The sequence below is a fragment of the Melanaphis sacchari genome, unplaced genomic scaffold (assembly GCF_002803265.2).
Source record: "Melanaphis sacchari strain LSU unplaced genomic scaffold, SCAv2.0 Contig60_pilon_pilon, whole genome shotgun sequence".
NCBI classification, from domain to species: Eukaryota; Metazoa; Arthropoda; class Insecta; order Hemiptera; family Aphididae; genus Melanaphis; species Melanaphis sacchari.
In genome coordinates this window covers 1,250,542-1,271,004 of record NW_020271429.1, presented here as the reverse complement: position 1 = coordinate 1,271,004, position 20,463 = coordinate 1,250,542, and the positions used below count along the sequence as shown (strand labels likewise).

The window sequence follows — 20,463 nt, the reverse complement described above, 5'->3', positions numbered from 1 at the left end:
TATGGTACATCAAATATTATTCATTATTAATTGTGCAAAAACAATTGTACATTTTTTAAATACCTACTGCCATTATTCGTCCGGCGACGACAATAATATTAGTATGTATGAATTCCGGTCGGTGACCGTACGGTGAATCAAAGAAGCTACATGCAATAATAATATTTTAATTTGACTTGAAGTGTGCGCGGGCACTGATTGCAGATGGCTACTAATTTCGAATCCGCTGTAAACTGGCTACCGATTTTGGGTTCACGCACAATATACCTAAGTGAGCTGAACGTGTAGACTCTAGAGTTTATAAAACAATATGGCTGACGTGATTTAAGGACAAACATAAGGTCCGGGATTTATAAGTGTTTTCGTTCGAGTATATGTGCGCATGGTATTATACAAACTTATATTCCTTGGAGGATGACGTACATACTATTATATTATACAGTTTCCTGAGGCACAGTAGGTAAATGTATTTTTGATTTAAATAATGTGAAATGTAATCGCATGATACTCCCGGACCACTGCAGTCTGGCCACGGTCGATAACAGTTTTACCCAATAGAGAGGCTACAATGATTCTAAGCAAATATTAATTAATAATAGGTTTATTGCTACTTTTGCGATTATGATATGCAACATGATATGTTATAATAAATTAAATTGTTCTCTAAATCATAAAAGCAATGTATTATTTAACGTGATCATCACAATATAATACTTTACGTCTTAGCTAATGTGTTTTATTTTTTATACACTGCAAGTATTGATCTTAATAAATGGTTTTTGTGTAATTCAATGAACTCAAAATGATAGTCTTATACTTTTATTTAATGAAACTTAAAAAAAAAAGAAAATGAAAAAGTTAACTTAATGATATTATGCACAAGTGTACAACTAATGTCAATAGAATTGAGAAGATAATTTTTAAGAAATCTGTAATAAGCACGTTTCTAAACTATTTTAATCGTTTTTATTTCACCCTTAACGATCCTGTAATAAGCTACTTAATTTGCATATCTGCATGTACCAGATGTGGATAATGTTTAAATAAACAAATATTAAAGATTGTCTTAAATTAAATTAAATATACTTTTTATCGGATTATTCACTAAGGGTGTTTGTTCAGTTTTTTTTCTACAATAATGCAGTTTTTCAGTTAAGTTAATTTGTTCTAATTTTTAAAAAAATTTAAAATTTATTTTAAGACTATATTTTTAGTTCCTTGACAAATATGATTATCCTATTTATTAAGTGTTTTGTAAAGATATTGGAGATATTTATGTTTTTTAAAATTAAAATTGTCATTTTATACAATAAATTATTTAGTGAAATTTTTTTTTTTTTTTGAAAAAATGTATAAATGTTAATAGGTTCATGATAACAGATTTGAAAAATATGAAAGTTTCAGTGATTTAAAAATTTTAGTAATTAATATTTATCTATAAATATTTAAAATTTATAAAAATGGTCAAAGTATAACTATTACTAGATTCAATGTTAAATCAATATTATATTTTTGTAAAACCATTTTTAAAGATTATTGCCATGGCTCGTGAAAATAAAAATTTAAATCATTCAAAACTACTTATTTGAATTTTAAATTAAATACATCAATATTTAAAAAATATCCCCTGAATAATTTTTAGTTAAAAAATGGGACAAGGATATTTATTTGAAAAAAACGAAGTTTAAATCGCTACAGAGCACTTTATAAGTAGTATAACAAATTTCAATGATTTTAATAAATGTATTAATAAATAAAAAAATAGGGTTGTTCATGTTTGAAAAATGATCATACATAATGTGATAATTAGATTATTTCTAACAAACATATAATTATAGAAATTTAAAAATAATAATTTTTTTCTATTTATATAAAAAATAACTAATAAATTTCGAATTCAATGTTTTTAGTCATAAAATAGTGTAAGTGCATTATATTATATATATATTTTCAAATACAGTGAAATACTAGTGATATTTGATAATATTTCGATATAAATAAAATTTCAAACATTTTTATGACATAAAATCAGAAATTGAAAATATATATTCAAGCTAAAAAAACATTAACGCGTTGTTTTGAAATGGTAAAAAAAAATCACTATGTATGCATTATATAAATAAACGAATAAATCATAGGGAGAATTTAGAATTTAAAATAATAGAAAATCCTTTCTCATGAGTTTCCGACGCGCATTACTTTATGAAGCAGTTGTGAACGATTTTGTAAAATGCAATTATAGAAACAAACAAGAGAAAACGTTGTTTTTTACGAGAAATCTGGTAATAAAGTTATTTTTAAAGGTGTAAAAGAAATTGAGAATATATTTAACCTACGCTAAAAAAATTAAATTAAATTAAAAATTAAGGGTTTAACCATAGTTTGTAATGTATACAAAGTATTTAAATCAAAAAATAATTATAGTTGTACAGCTTAAGACCTCTTTAAAACGGTGGTACGTGTTAAGTTAGAGGAGGCTTAAAACAGTTAAAACATACAGCGATATTACAACAATATAATATATTATATTATGTTTATTAACTATATATAACTTAAATAAATTTAGCATGGTTAATGTACACAGGTTTTAATAGAACGATAACATTTATCTGTATATTTATAATCATAAATCGGTTATTGCTTGAGGTACTGTAAAACTAAACGACAAAGTATTAATTTATCATCCCGTTTATCGATTAAGTAATATTGGATAAGGTCGTAAATTATAATTCATATTTTAAAACAATATATTATATCACATTATAGCATTAGAGACCATGAATTTTATTTAAAAATTTATGTCAACATTATAGCCGACGCATGTTACATTAGCTGATGCTATCTGGATACTGTTAAAACTAAAATTATTATCATTATACTATACAACTAGGTATGTACATAATAGAAAATATATTACATTTTACCGTACAAACAACAAACTTCAAAGTATAGTTTATAATAATTAGACAGTGATAACATAACGTGCGATTTTTACAATGAAATATCCGGTTTTAACAATAATTAGAATTTAATAATATAATCGAAAATAGGTGCATATGAGCTGTGGAAACTCACATTCATATGACACAGGATAGATAGGCACTTTTATTATTTGAATAAATTCTAGTTTTGATTTTCATACAAATAATTGTAACTTACTAGGTACTGAACCATTTTTAACTAAGTCAGACAAAGTTTGAAGTATAGAGTTATGTTTTAAAGTTCACAAGTAATTGATTAATATTAAAAATTTCAGCTAGCCGAACTGTATGGATATATCATTATTTATAAATTACGTAATCATACACAATACGTATGTATTATTTATTTCGAATAAACACGGTTAAATAAATTGTATATCGTACACAGAAACTATGGAGTATTGCAGTAATGGCTTAAAACAATATACTGTTTCATCATTTTATGGTATACGAACCAAACAATAATTATGTACCTACGTTATAATATTATAATGATGAGATAGCAGTTGTTACTCATACTAGTTATACAAAGAAGTTTTCAACACACAGTATTAGATAAATGTACATTAAAAAAAAAAAAAAAAATAAAAAAAAATATGTTGATTTTAACGGACGAAAATCCAATAGATAACATTAAAAATGTCGAATTTCATAGAATTTTAATAAATAAATCGAATATCAACTAAAATATAAATTTCAATAATAATAGCGTACCAAGTAAATCAGAAAATTGAATGCTTTAGGAAAATATAATGATAAGATAAAAGCTGAACTATATACGCTCGGTAATAATCATACGTTTCAATTACAATTATAAAAATAACCATGACATAATAATATAATATTTAATTCAAAATATATTAAATCAATGAAAATATAAATATGATATACAAATTTATAATATTAATTATACGGTTAGCATGGAATTTAATTATAATGTGCACTTATATCACGTTTTAATTTCTATACGTTATGTATAATATTTCTAAAAAAATTAAAACTGTATAAATACTTTTCCTGTTAATGTAAATGTTTCTTAACGTAAATATATTTAAAAACTTTGAATCTAAAGTTTATTATTCACTAAAACCTGGAAAGTTAAAATTGTTGATATCTATTGTTTAATTTACATTGGTTTTAAGCTATATATATATTGTATATATTATCTATATTCTATACAATATAAAACACGTACCTAATTTATTTGTATTTTGTTAATTATTTAATATATTTTATGCAGTTTAACGGTAAATGAGTAATAAATTAAATAATACCTTTTTAATATTAATATTTTTATAATTTATTATTTTATACTAAAATATATTCCGGTAAGTATCAGATTCAATATCTTAAGAACATCGTTTTATATTTTATAAATTATTATGATTTATTTTTAGTATTAAAAGAGTACTTTTATGTTTAATATTGGTTTTAGTAAATCGTATCTTTGATAAGGTTTATTTTTATTTTTCAATTATCTATAAATAAATTAAAATTCCTTAGTTACAATCTACTCCTGTGAAGTCAAAAACACGGTATGGCTTTTAACGCAATTGCTGGTTGCGTTGGATCAATATTACCTTTAAACACTTGAAAATCACCATAAAACGAAACATACATGTTACAAAGAATTTGCATATTTCATTCATGAAATGACCTGCTGTCCTCATACTATGAAGATTATAATAATAATAATGATAAAGATAGTGGACCAAAGAGAATTGAAATTAAATCAAAGATAAATATTAAACACCATTCAGTTTATTAAACTTCCAAAATAATTATAAAAAGAAAAAAAAAAATTATTTTTTTATTATTAAATTAATATATTATATTATTAGAATTATTACTATTATTTGAACACAAGATTGTTTTTATTGAAAATTAAAATGTTTTAATTATAAAAATGTTTTAACTCATTGTAATTTTTAATTAAATATACGTAATCCTCATTTTAGTGGTTTATTTAATCTGAAAAAATTAGTCTTCGGGCTTACAGTACATTTTATCCTACCATCAGTCGATTAAGTTTTATTAAATTTATGACAACCAAGAAATTTTGCTTGATTGGAAAAAATAATATTTTAAAATTAAAGGAACAGGCTTTAACTGTTCATATATTACAAAATAATTAAATGTTTGTTTAATAAAAGATTAAAACAACTTATTAAGTATATTTCATAATAATATACAAGAAAGACTCAAATATTTGAAAAACATTATAAATGTTAAAAAGCGAGTTTTGTTATTTGATTTCATAGAAGAAATTAAAAAGAAAAAAATATAATTTGAAAACTTTAACAACTGTTTATTTATTTTTCAGTAACTGTAAAACACGGTTCGATAAGATTTCATTAACGCGATTAAAAAGAAAACAGATGGTTGAGATTTTATACAATTTGAATAACCTAGCCATAATATGATATTGTTCCGAGCATAGTATTTTGATGAGTATTAAAAAAAAAAAGAAAACTCTGTATAATCGTATTAAAATGAACAGGGAATATTACGAGTGTTTATAAAACAGAAGTAAAAAAAAAATAAATATAATAAAAAACCACTACGTTAAACCACGAAATTAAATTTTATTTTATTTGCGATAAGAATAATAACATTTGAATATTTTTTCTCTCTTCTACGGTTTTTAATTAAACGATTTAAATCAATTTTTTTTTTTTTTTTTAATTGAACAGCAAATTCCAGCACAATTTCTTATCATAATAGTCGCTTGTTAATTTCTTTTGTACGCCTAAAGGCTAAAGTATCAGAGCAAATTAATCGATCGGATTTCGTAGCTATATTTCAGTCTACACTATAGACTTTTCAGTCTACGTAACGAGTCCCCGCTGTACGGTACACAGGGTGAATGATCAAATTATTCATAAAAAATAACGGGCGATACGGTAGTAGTAATTAGGTCGCACTCACCGACGACTTGGAGATGAATGTATTGGCTAATGTGTGGCGTGGTGGATATCTGACATTCGTAGATACCCGAGTCTCTGATCTGCGGGTACTTGATCTGGAGAGTCCAGTCTTCGCTTGGCGGCTGGTTGATTGACCGGAAACGCTGGTCGCCAGTGTACGTGTATCGGCCGACGGTAAGCAGGTGAATGTCCCGGTGTCTGACCCAAGATACCTGAAAGGCAAACAGTTAATATAGAGTCACGTATGATATTATGAATGCAATTGTTGCCATATTATGACGTACGGAGATAAGCCTATTTTTCTATTTTTTTTATAACGTTAAATGAAAGTTATACACAAGTTACTTTTATCATGTTAAATGCATTAATAATAATTATCTTTAAAATACAAACAAAACCGTAATATTTTGATAGATATAAGCAGGGCTCGGAAGTTCTAGCAAATGCATATTTTTATTGGTTCGTCCTAGAACATCCAAAGTAAGATACAAATATGTTTCACACTTCTCTGATGTCATACACGAAATTTTATTTTGCTATTTTTTGCTTATTTACGGGTTTTACTGCTATTTTGCTAATTTTAGGTTTTTAGTGCTATTTTTGGGTATATTTTCACATAAATACATATTATAGGAGATATTTTGCTAATTAGGAGTTATAAATGCTGTTAATGGGCATATTTAAGGAAATAAACACATATTGTTGAAAAACTAAATTACCTACCAAACAGCCGCCTACGAATATGTGAACGAAAACAAATTGTTTTATTTTAAGATGGTACGCATCCGGAATAAACGGCCTTAGACCGTTGTTATCGTCGATTAAATCGGACAATTCCTTTAATTTCCAATAATTTAGTTATTTTTAAAATTGTATCAAAATATGAACTGCAGTTTTCGAATTCGTCGTATTTACGTAAGACACGGCGTTATCGCCGTACGTAAAGACCTATGATTTTATTTTGGTTTTCTGCGTTCTGCACTTCTGCCGTCATTTGCGTGTTGCGTGTGCGTTTGATCGTGAACTATCGTATTTATCGTGTTTAAAAATGCCCAAAGTTAAACAAAATTTGTCAAATCGGCTCCAAACCTATGTTAATTTATATGGTCCTAATATTTTTTCAATTGATAAAAGTGTATTATTTTGTAAAATTTGTGAAATCAAAGTTAATTCTGACAAAAAGTTTAACGTATCACAACATATAAAAAGTGACAAACATATCAAAGGCCTTGCCCGATATGAATATCAAATAAATCGGAAACAACAACAGTTATTGACAGCGACAAGTAATATAAGTAAAAAATCGTCATTTAACAAAGATTTGTGTGAGGCTTTTATTTCTGCTAACATTCCTTTGAACAAGTTAGAAAACCCAAAATTCAAAACATTTTTGGAAGTATATATAAAAAATGATATTCCGAGTGAATCCACGTTGCGAAAAGGATATGTGGATGATATTTACAATGAGACCATGGATAAAATTAGGAAAATAATTTCTGACAAAAAAATTTGGGTCAGTATCGATGAGACCACTGATGTACAGGGTCGTTACATTGCAAATGTAATAGTAGGCACTCTTGAGGAAAATAATGCAGGCAATATTTTTTTACTTAATTCGGAGGAACTAGAAAAAGCTAACCACTCCACAATCAGCAAACTTTTTGATAGATCAATGAGCATATTATGGCCGACTGGTATCCAACATGACAATGTACTTTTATTTTTATCCGATGCTGCACCTTACATGGTTAAATCAGGAGAAGCACTAAAAAGCCTTTACTCAAAAATGATTCATGTAACATGTGTTGTGCATGGACTGCACAGAGTCGCAGAAGAAGTTAGAAGTCAATTTCACGTAGTAGATAAAGTTATTTCAAGTGTAAAAAAAATCTTTAGAAAAGCCCCAAGTCGTTTACTTGTATTTAAATCGGAAGCGCCAAACTTACCCTTACCTCCGGAGCCAATTATCACACGTTGGGGAAGTTGGATTAACGCAGCAATTTATTATTGCGAGAATTTCGAGATAATCCACCGTGTTATTTTTATGCTAGACAGAAACGATGCAGTTAGTATTAAAGATGCTCAAGATAACATCATAAAACCTGGATTGAAAAACAACTTAACGTATATTAAGTCGAACTTTGCCAAATTAATTTTGGCTATTGAACAATTACAACAGCAACATATACCTTTATCGGATTCACTAAAAATAGTTCAAGATATTCAAAAATCATTTGAAACATTAAGTGGTTCAAGTGGAAAATCTGTTCAAAATAAATTTAATCAGGCACAGGAAAAAAATCGTGGTCTCTCGGCGTTGGTAAAAATATCACAAGTTCTAACGGGTGAAGAGACATTCCGAAATTTAGATGGTCTTCCTGAAGACTTAAATTGTAACGACTTAACATTTTTTAAGTACGCACCCCTGACGTCTGTTGATGTAGAGCGGTCATTCTCGGCATACAAAACTCTACTATCAAATAATCGTAGATCATTCAAATTTGAAAATATAAGAAAACATCTTATTATTCAGTGCAATTTTTAAGGTAAATAAAATTAATACACTATATTATTCATTTATTAATAATATATTATTCATTTATTAATAAATTGTTTTATATGTTTATGTTAACAGAAAATGTTCCAGAGCCGGAAAAGTGCCTACTTCTCAAATATTTACTATATCATATTTTATAAAAAAAACTTGTATAATTTAAAAAAATTTTAAATAAAAAATTTTATTTTGCATATTTTCCAATTTTTAGTGCTATTTATAGCGCTTATATTAATGTTTTTATGTGCATATTTAAGCGCTAAAAATCATTTTTTTTAGTGCTATAACTTCCGAGCCCTGGATATAAGTAATATACACGAAACAACTTAATATTTACAATTAAAAATTATTGTTTATTATTTTCAAACATAAACATTTTTTGTAGAATGAAACTCATACGTTCCAAACGTGTATACTGTATATATATATATATATAAATAAATTATCTAATCGCTAAAAGTTCGTTTGTCTTGAGTTTGTCTTCACGACTCCAATTCACTAAAGATTTATAGTAATATTTATAAATGCATGTATTTAACCATCTATATCAACACCACCTATAAAAATAACTACATAGATTTCAGTTACAGTGAAATTTGTCTTGTTGTTGACCACTAGCTGAATTCCCTACATATCAACTGATTGATACTAAACGTTACGTTTCCATAGGATTTCGTTTTTACTATTTATTATTTAAAATCAATTTGTACTAAGTTTTAATACGAATCACGGGATATTCTAGAAAATAATATAAATTTCTGAAAAAATAAATTAACTTCAAGTCCTAAGAGCTCAAAACAGTGTACTTTCATAATACGATGTGCTTAAATGTTCTTTTTTATAAATTACAAAACAAAAAAAAAAAACAAATTTAAGAATAATGGATTAAAAATGTATACTTTAAAATCTGAATATTTTTGCAGAATAATAACCTAATGGCTGACGTACGAGTTATTTTCACACTGTTTGATTTATTATTCTATTAGTTACATTTTTCATTTTTCATTTTTTTTTTTTTTTAATTATTTTGTTATGCATTTTATATGTATCTGACCTATTCAGCACAACATGATTATTACAACACTATCATGAAAATGTTTAGGGGGACGTGCACATTCAAATTTTATAGTCACGTAGAACTCTCGAGCAAAACAGTTTAAAAATATAAATCAATTTTGATGTCAAAATAATACGCATCAACTCTTTATAACGCTCATAACATGCGAAAAACAATTGTATGTACCTACATATACCATACTCCATCAATTGCGGTACGATAGAAACGCGGATTTGTAGCTGGACAATCGTCGCATAGCTAAATTACTTTGAAAAATAATGCAAAATAAGTGCACTTGAAATCTCAGACCCGATTATTTTTGTATAATACGACGTACTAATCTCTCGACTTCCGACTCCAGTGTAGAATATTACGTATAATATAATACACGAGCACGCACTCGCGTACCTCACACGGACGGGACACGAATGTAATATTTTGACAGGCATCGTCACCACTGCAAATGTTTCGAGGAAATTAACCAAACGCAACCCGTTTAATAACCAATTATACAGTGCGTGTAACACGTATGTGTCACAGCCAGGTAATAATAATAATAATAATAATAATAATAACAATAATAACAATAATAATACAATCGCATATTTGTATGTTAGATTAAAACTAATTGTGTGACGTATGTTCACGTTATACGTTTTGTTTTGAAATCAATAAAGTGCTTACGCGTATTTCCACATCGTAGGTGTTGTATTGATATTAATAATTTGTAATAATGTTTTTACGAGCTAAAAAATACACATTTGACATTGGTGTCTGATTCCAATTGTATGAAATGAAATAACAAAATATTATCGGCAAACGATTAGTACGTCGGCGGAAATGACCTAAAAATTTTGAGCGAAAATTAAAAATGTACTCCATATCCAGTTAACATATTTCGACCGCTATGCGCAAGACTCGAAGCTTTTAACGACTAAAATCGAACTATGTCCGACACGTCGTACGTACGTGTTGGTCGATACTGAATTTATGGCTCAGTCGACTTCATTATGAAATCATACACGTTAACGGTTTCGTTATTTTAAACCTAGGTAATTAAACTTTCCCTGTTAGTCATAATTCTTGTAAGCTCATTAATTTTAATGTCTTATATTATTTTACAGGATTTTTAACTTGATAGCTCCTGTATACACGATTTTATGAAATTTTCAAAATTGGCACTCCAAACCGTCAGTGATGAACATGTTACGGACTATTTTAATGCCAATGCTATAATACTGTGCCCATAATTTTAGAGTAAATACCATATTCAATACCTTGATGTATGATGTTTCCAAGTTCCTAGTGATTTGGTAAATCTATGTCGTTAGTCTCGTGGAAAAACACAAGCCAAAATAAAAGAGAGACGCGTTATTTATTCCCCGGCGCACACTTGCATTGACGTTAACAGAAATCCATACAACAATGAGACCAAGTAGAAAAGGTACATTGTTTTTCTCTTTATAATATAATAGGTACCTTATATTATGCTTTTCTGCGCGGCGTGTGTAGGTATAATATTATAACGAGAAAGCTACAGAGAAGGTAGTTTAAGTTAATTACTTATTTTTAGTTGGCTGTGCGCAATAAATTTTAAAATCTACCTACTTCATTGTGCATTATATATTATAAAATTATACATATATACAATATATGCATACAAAAAGCTACATTATTTTGACACGTTAAACTTTGAAATTTTTATTAAATTTCTAAGGAACATAAAATATATTATATTATTTACACATTTACACGCGCATAATGTACAAGTCAGATAAATACAAGATTAGATACAAAGTGAGTATATTATAATATAATCTACATAATCGCAATAAAGTATTTCCACGATGTTTCGTACAATATTAATATAGGTATTTCATGTAAAAACGTAAATATTAAATGACTATGATTAAAAGTTTACTTAACATTAAACATAATTACTACCCGTACATAGTAGTGTTACGATGGCGACATTTATTTTGAAATCAATATCGCACTAGGCATAACGTCGTTACATATTTCTATACTAAAATATTATAAAAAATATGATTGATTTTGTAACGACCTAAAAATCATCGAAAGAATTCTATTTTCAAAATATTATTACATAATAATCATATTAAAAATATATTTTTATTTAGATACATCAGAAATAATTACACAATCATATATGTGTATAAAGTAATCAAAAGATTATTCGAAATGAGGTTAGGTATAATTTCAAATACCCAAACTAATAGCACTGTTAATACCTAATCAATTTTAAAATGATGAAGTTTAAAAATAAAGTATGCAACTGACGTCTATTTGAAAAATTAAGCACCGTATTGGTGCTTTTTGTGATTAGATATAATTTTAAAAAACAAATATAAATCCTATAATTAATAAACAAAATAGTCTGTGTTAGACGTGCATTATATTTTGATTTAAATTAATATGAACAAACTAAGATTTTTATTCCTGTGAATAAGTAATGTAATATTTTAAATTGCGCAATAAAAAAATCACCCTAATTTATACCCTAAACGACTAAACATACCCAGTAATTACTTTTCATTTCTATATAATTTATACGTTTATCCGACAGTAAGACACCACGATGAATAATAATTAACCACTTTTGCACCTTTTCTATTAAAATAATCTCAGTTTTTGCCAAAATTAAAATTTATTATATATTCGTTGTGTCATCGACCTCAAAAATTCTTCTTTTTCGAAAAAAAAAAAAAATGAATAAGGTTAAAATAATTTATTTTGATAATAACCATGATTTTAACCATTACTTTATATTCACTTTTGATATCACTATATCTTATTTTATGTCGATATACAAACGTATTGTATGTTATTTAATTATAAATTAAAACTAATGAATAAAAAATGATTTGATTAAAAAAAACATACATAATTTTTATTCTAATAATATCAGTTATAATTAAAATAAATATTTAATTCTACACAAATGTTGCTTATAAGTTATTAATAATTTAATCCAATTCATAATATTAAAAACATTTTTGTTTTAAATTTCTTTACAATACGTTTTGATCTTTCAGAATTTTTGAAATCATCGATTTAGTATATTAATATTATATTTTGTTTATATATAAGATTTTAAATATCATACGTATATTATTATTAAAAGCAAAATTTTAAATAAATACAAAATAATAGATATTAGGTTTTGGTTACTCACACTATGAGTACATTGCAATAAACATTTCGAATATGTAAGAAAAAAAAATATTTAATCAAACTGTTACAGTTTGTTTTGATAGGTTTAGATAGTTTTTGAAACTAAATACAAAAAATTAACATTTAAGTTATAAACTTAAAATTTTGTTACTTTTCAATTCTTCATTTAGACTTTAGTTTGAAAGCTTTTAATTATAGCATTGTATTTAAATACTCTGGATGCACTTATTCTAAATACAGATGTTATGTATATATATATATGTAATGCAATGTTTTTAGAATTTATAAAAATTAATCTACTGTAACACTTTTAGTAAAATAAACTAATTTATAAGTAAAATAAATTATGAATATAATATTTACTTACAATATATTTAGGCTAACAAGTATTTTTTAATCAGAATTAAAATTTAATACAATTTATAGGTACATGCAGTGACTTACTAAAAGTTGACGTATACTTGATTACTACTTTACAGCAATGCGATAATCTAGTTTTCAGTTTTTAAGATTTGTGAATTATTCAATAATAATACCACTAGTTAAAATAAAATACTAATATTTAATATCGTGGAAAAATTTAAGTCTCGAAATTAATTTTATGAATACTATTATCGTACTTATCCATTATAATTTATAAGTATATCAATATGTCAAGTATAATATCTTTCCTATTTTTATCAAAAGTATATTACAAACTGATTAAATTAATTTATTTTTTTTTCTTTATGTTATTTATTTGATAAATAATTGGATTGGTTAACGTAAACATTATTATGATATACTACAGTGCGTGGCCTCAGGATAAATATATTTTCATGTTTCACAAATGACTTATTATTTATATGTTTAGAAATATATGTGAGTTAAATATAAAATATAAGTCCAGAAACAATGTTGACAAAATTATAAATATAATAGAGTAATTAGCGTTATATCAATATAACGTTATATTAAAGTATAGTACGTACGTTTCATTCAAAGAAAACAAAGGAAAATTAGAAACCTATTAAAGTTTTACATTTTGTTGCTATTTAATATTCAGATTTTTCATTTCAATAAGTTATTTTTGTAAAACTATTATAATTATAAAAACAAATATATTAGTGACTTAGTTACTTATAATGAATTAATTCATCACTTTAAAATCTAAAGAAAAAATAATTTATCTATTCCAATATTATTTATTTGTTATAAATTAATTATAATAAACGAAAACAAAGGTTTTAACATAGTCTTACCCCCATTTAATCATTTGAATAATAAAATTTATCTCTCTTGTAAACTAAATTTAACCAAGATAAAAAAAGTGTTATATTTATAAACCTAGATAATGAAGAAAAAAATTGAAATAGTGTTAAAGTCCACGCGTTAACATACTACCGATCATATAATTTATTCAAAAGGCATCAATTGCATGTAATACAATATTACATTATCTGTCATGTCTGTGGTTGAGCCAGCTTAACTTTCGACGTCTTTTATTATATAACACTATATACATGCGTGTACAATAGATACATCTTATGCATATAGTTTATATTACTATTATATTCACAGAGTTCATATATTTTGCGTTTGACACCTATAGATTATCGACGCATGTCATGTACTACATGAATGTTTTAAATTTATTAAAAAAAACAGAAAATAGTATCACACTTTTTTTTTGTGTAGTTGATATAAAATAAAATGGTGCACATAATAAATAATAACGGTGAACATATCATTACGCGTTCATCATTTATAAAAGTGAAAATAAAACTATTTTAAGTCATAGAATACGAGTATCTGTAGTGTAAAACTGTTGCGAAAATGTAAAGCACAAAAGACAATTATAAATAACTCAACCTATATGTTCGTATGTTTGTAAGTTTTACTGTAACAAATCGTCAAAAATAAAATCTTTTATTGCTACGATTATTTAGTATAGGTACAGACAAGTAATAGGTACTGACGTATTGTTGAATGTACGGTAGTACCATTGAATATTGATTATCATCTACACATGTATCTATACCTAAACGAATGTAAGTCTTACATTTTGAATTGTATATAAGTATATAATACAGTGAACCACTTACAAAACGTATTTTCAATTTTTCTACCTATTAAATTGCGAGTTTAAAACTACGTAATTTATTTTATAGCCAACGAAATCAATTTTAAGGTAAATCGTAATATCTTATATTTTTTTTGGTATACATTATCATTATTATTTTCATTATGGTTCGATAAATATTATAATTAGGAGTCAAAATTTTATTATGTGATATACATACACACCATTGCATAATTTTATTTTAAATTAAACATATACTCGTTTTCTAAGTATTATAAATGTTAGTGTTCGAAAAGTAAAGTTGTAATACTTCAATATTATGAAGCTGAACTTAAATATTCCAGGATAACTTGTAATTGAGATAAATTTATCTAATGCGATTTTACAGTGTTGTGTATTTTTAAAATGTTGCATTGTTCAAATTAATGAATATTATACGTCATAATATACTAATGCAAGGGTCGTTATACAATACTAATTTGATGTTTTAAATCAAAGAATTTTAAAGTAATAGTTTGCGTGACGAATTGTATTTACATAGTGGCAACATTTGTTTTGTTTATTCTAATAAAAGGCAAAAAAATAAAAATACGAAAATACGAAAATAGGAATATAATATTAGCTGGGTAAAAAATATTTTAGTTTTAATACTATTATAGGTAACTTAAAATAATTTATGATACATGATACAATTAGATAAATAATTTAAATATTGCAACCAGAAATAATGATTATTTATACTATACCTACTTCGAAACTATTCAAAATAAAGATTACCATATTATATTAAAAAAAAAAAAAAAAACGGTGAAAACGTTTAACTATTATTAAAATAGTAAATGTATAACTTTACTATTGTTTTTCTTTTTAATTTCCTAAATATGTATGATGGACATTTCAACAGTGATATATATTTTTTCAGTTTTATTTTAAAATTATTATTTGTATTGTAATACAAAAATAATAATAACAATAAATAATAGTATAATAATTATTAATTTAATTTAATAATTATGAACCATATTTATCTATCATAAAATAAAAATAAAATTTGATTTAAGTTTATTTTGTTATTTTCCAAGAATTTATTCAATTGCTTCCTAAATGTATATAGTATAGCTCGAACTTTTTAAACGGATCCATTTTGAGATTTATATGTATAAATAGAAAATAAAAAAAGTACAAATCACCAAATAAAGATCCATAATTTAAGAAAACTAAAGCAAATATCTTGTAATAAACTCAAATATGTAATATAGCTATATTACATTAATTGAATTTTAAAACTAAATAAATCAACAATATTATTTCTATACTATTTATAGGCATATATATTTATAATTCATTGCCTATGCAAATATATAGTTAAAATAAAAAACTATAATATTATGCCATTATATTTGACACTACGTTTATTATAGATATTATTATTGTTATTCATATTTTTTTTGCAGGAGTAAAGTCCAAAAATTAAAATAATACTAAATTTCAATTTTTAACTTTGGTGAAAAATATAACATTGATAGTGTTTATTGTTGTTATAATAAATATTAAAATTTAAACAAATAAAATAATATTTACCTTGATATCTTGTATTTTTGTCATAACGATAAATAACTAATTAACGACATTTATAGAGGTCGCCGTCTATAATTAACTATATATTATTATTATTAGAAACCATAACAATATTACTATATTGATATATAAATAGTCAATAATTTATTTAATTGGAATTTAAAAATGATCATTTATGACTTTGAAAATATTTATATGGTAATCAATATTTATTTTTAGTAATTGAGAAATGGTTAAAAAATTTCAAGAAAGGAGGATCCGAATCTCATGACTATTTTCTTCATAGTACGGCCTTGGTAGATGACAACACAGCTATACATGACTAATTTATAATAATATCAAATAACTATGCAAATAAAACAGTTAAATGTAAATGCGTTTATTTTTACGTGTTTATAAATCAATTTTTTTATATGGTGAATAAAATATAAATATAACAACTATATGCATTAAAGCATATTTTTCCGATTATGATATTCACTGTACTACTGCAACAATAAATTTAACATTATTAAACGTGAATAATATAGTGAACTGGGTGATTTTTTTTTTTAAATATCATATTGTTATATACAATATTTTTCTTTTTACAATGGTATATACTTTTTCCGTTGACAATTCAAACGGATCCCAGATTTTTTATATTATTATTACATAGGTTTTAAATAGGCTTTGATAAAGAATAATGTTTCCCGAGAGACGCTGGCAGTACAGTAGGGTTGATTATGGAATCGCTGCCTTTTTTTCCACCTCTATAAATGTTAAATCATGAAGATAAATCTACAGATACAGTTTAAATGTAAATAATATTTTGTGTTAAACAAATTAAAAAATAGAGAATTTTTAAAATAGTAATTTTCAGTTTTTTTTTTTTTGCATACACATGTGCGGTGTACTATGTAATCATCAAATTCAATCAACAAATTTCGAACGATATGTCGTCATATATATAGGTACCTAATTAGTTTTTATTTCATGTTATCCAACAAACTACAATCTTTAGTATTTATTGAAGAAACAAATTTAAAAAAAAAAAAACAACTTTAAATGAAATTACAGTTTAAACAAAGGGATGTTTGAACGTGATTTTTTTCAATGGCCATATTATGTGTTCTGACTATTTTGAAATAATTTTAATTTATTGTTCCATATCTCAATGACTCGCCATTATTCTTAGTACATAGATCCGCAATCCGTTTACGCTTCATAAACTCTAAAAATAGCGATTTACTATTTACAAATATCCCAAACACATTCAATAGCAAATATGTCTAAATTTCCAGGAATAAATATCTGTTAAAAAAATACCGCTCCTTTAACATCTGATAACCCTAAATAGGTAGTGGATATTTTTTTCTTTTTGTTTGGTGTCCGATTTAGAAATATTTCACTTTACTATAGAATGAAACTTTTTAAGTAACATACTAGGTAGTATTATAAATTACAATTATAATTATCATAAAACTTATTTTAATAATACGATGTCATAAAATATTGTTAACCAGGTATTCATTTATAAGTATTATTAAAAATTAATATCATAACCTTAGTTTAATAACCCTTTATGTAGAATAATATGCATTGGTATACTTTTAAAATTACGATCTTTATATATATATATAACTTGTGATAACATTTTTTGTCTGCGTATTGAGCTAGACCAACAGCAGTATACACTATAACTGGACAGTTATTTAGCTGCAGCGTATAAAATGATATATAGTTTCAGATAAACAGATTATAGATTGTTCATAAATAATAATTGACTATTTGAAATTACTTTCATTATTAAAACAGATCCGTATCTTAAAATATAAACGCACTACAACAACGGGGTTATTCTTTTCATACAATATTTATACTCTAAAACGCGTTTCAAAATTTAGCGTCCTGCGTGTAATACTTAAGCTCCTGGTAGTTTCTTTGAATGATGAATAAATTATTTTTTTTTGTTTTATCGTTTCAGTGTAATACATCCAAATAATCTGAAAGTGAATCAACGCTGACCAAACAAATATCAAAATGTATATTTATAATAATTAATTAAATCATATCCAATATCAATACATTATAATATAATATCATACTTAAAAGGTTTGTAAACTAATCAATTTTTTTGATGTTTTAGTGACTTAATTAAATAAAATTATCATAGTTTCATTTAATTGTTCCCTTAATTTCTTGTTGAATTTCAAATTTTTTTTTTTTTTTTTTAATTTCGATCCACTTTAAGGTTTGATTTCATGAATTGTGATTTGCAGTTAATATTAATAGATTTATATCGATTACAATAAAATGTTAAGGCACGCTAACTAAAATAGACTGCAACTATTTTATCATTTGTTTTTGACTATAGTTGTAACTTTCTAAAATTACTAGAAATTACTCTTCGAAATAACCATTATAATAACGAGATATTGACTTAGATGTTTGGTTTTTTAAAAACTAGAATGGATCCAAAACATTTATGCAATCCAAATTATTTGTCATGTTTTTAGGTTTAATTTTATAGTTTTTTTTTTTTAGAAATTACTGTTTTACGTAGGTAATCACGAGGTCGTCATATTATTTTTAACGATTCTCAAAGCTTATTTAGTTACGTACCTATAATACATTATAATACTATATTATTCCAATGATAATTATAATTATAAAAGTAATTACAATGATTATCACTAAATTGTATGATATAATATCACATAAATCGTTATTATATATTTTATACTGATTTTAACATGAAAATTTCTATGTCACATCCATGCTGCTCTACACGCCAAATTCAATGCAGTTATTTTATTTTGACAGATTATTATAACTCATTAATAATATGTTTGCGTTAAGTTAGGTTAGATTTTTGATTATAATTACAATCTATAAATTGATAAAACTATAAATTTTCATTGTATCAAAATTAAAAGTTTTCACAGGCGAAGCCACGAGAACAATGAATAATTTGTTGATCGTGGCAATTTTCCGCGCAATCTTTGGAAGGGGGCATATACAGACCAAGTCAAGCAGACCGATAAGTGACGACCATCAACGCAAAGTCTTGCAGACCATTGTGTAGAAGTTGTCCAGGAATAAATTTAGCAAGAGCAAGACGCGTATATTTTATTAATAAATTATAAGGTTGCCAGTGGTGTTTTCCCCGCGGTATTCGAGCATGTATTATGACAGAGATGTATTCCCCAGTATCATATTATTTATTATAATAACACGATATGAAAGTCAGCTACTATATAATAACATTAAAATTTCTTGGAACCGTATTAAGAGGTACTTTCATAAAATAAAATAACACAATGTGTCACTTGGTCTTTTGGAACGTTATATAAAACACATGAATACGTTTTTAAATTTTTTTATAATTATATTCAACATAAGTTTTTTTTTTTTTTTTTTTTAACCAAAATAATATACAATCTTTATCAGACGACATAATGAGTACCTATATATAATAACAAACAAATAACATGAATAATGAATATACAAAAAATAAAAATTGAATAAAGAAGCCACCCAATGATGATACTTCTATGCTGATTTTAAAAATTGTGAAATTAGTATTTATTTATATGTATCTTTTTTCTTTTATTTTTTTAATTTTAAATTTTAAATTTTTTATCTTCAACAAAGGTTTTTTGAAATAAAACAGTAAAATTACGCCATTTTTTTAAAGAATATTCCTAGATTACCATAATTGAATCATCCATGTGTATGTTGCAATAAGTGTACATTACAAAAATATCTAGTGAAAATTCAAAATCATGTATTACTTTGTTAGGGTATCTATCGAGTATAATATAGATAATATCAGTGAGTATTAATTGAATCTTATACATGAAAAAAAAAAAAAAAAATAATATACTAATTGAGTCTCCACGTGGAATAAGTAAAATATATCAGTTTTATGTTAAATTTTACATTTTGTTTTATGTTTTATAATGTAATGTTAAGTTAGTCTGTTAATCGAATCTAATAAAAAAAATATATTGAACGATATTAATTGAAGGAAATTAAATTAGTGAATAATGTAAATATTACAAAACAAAATAAAGATTCCCTAAAAAGGACGCTTTTTAAACTACAGCTAAAATAAAACTTAATTT

At 25.1% G+C, this 20,463-nt stretch overlaps 1 protein-coding gene across 2 annotated transcripts in view; it reads right to left on the bottom strand.

The window, feature by feature from the left end:
• The window catches only part of LOC112600081 (zwei Ig domain protein zig-8-like), a 392,986-nt gene that overhangs the window by 40,533 nt on the left and 331,990 nt on the right, over positions 1-20,463 (bottom strand). For both annotated transcript variants that reach the window (XM_025347238.1, XM_025347239.1), the window contains exon 4: positions 5,910-6,120. In XM_025347238.1, coding sequence (XP_025203023.1) covers positions 5,910-6,120 — 211 coding nt within the window. The remainder of the gene's footprint in view (positions 1-5,909; positions 6,121-20,463) is intronic.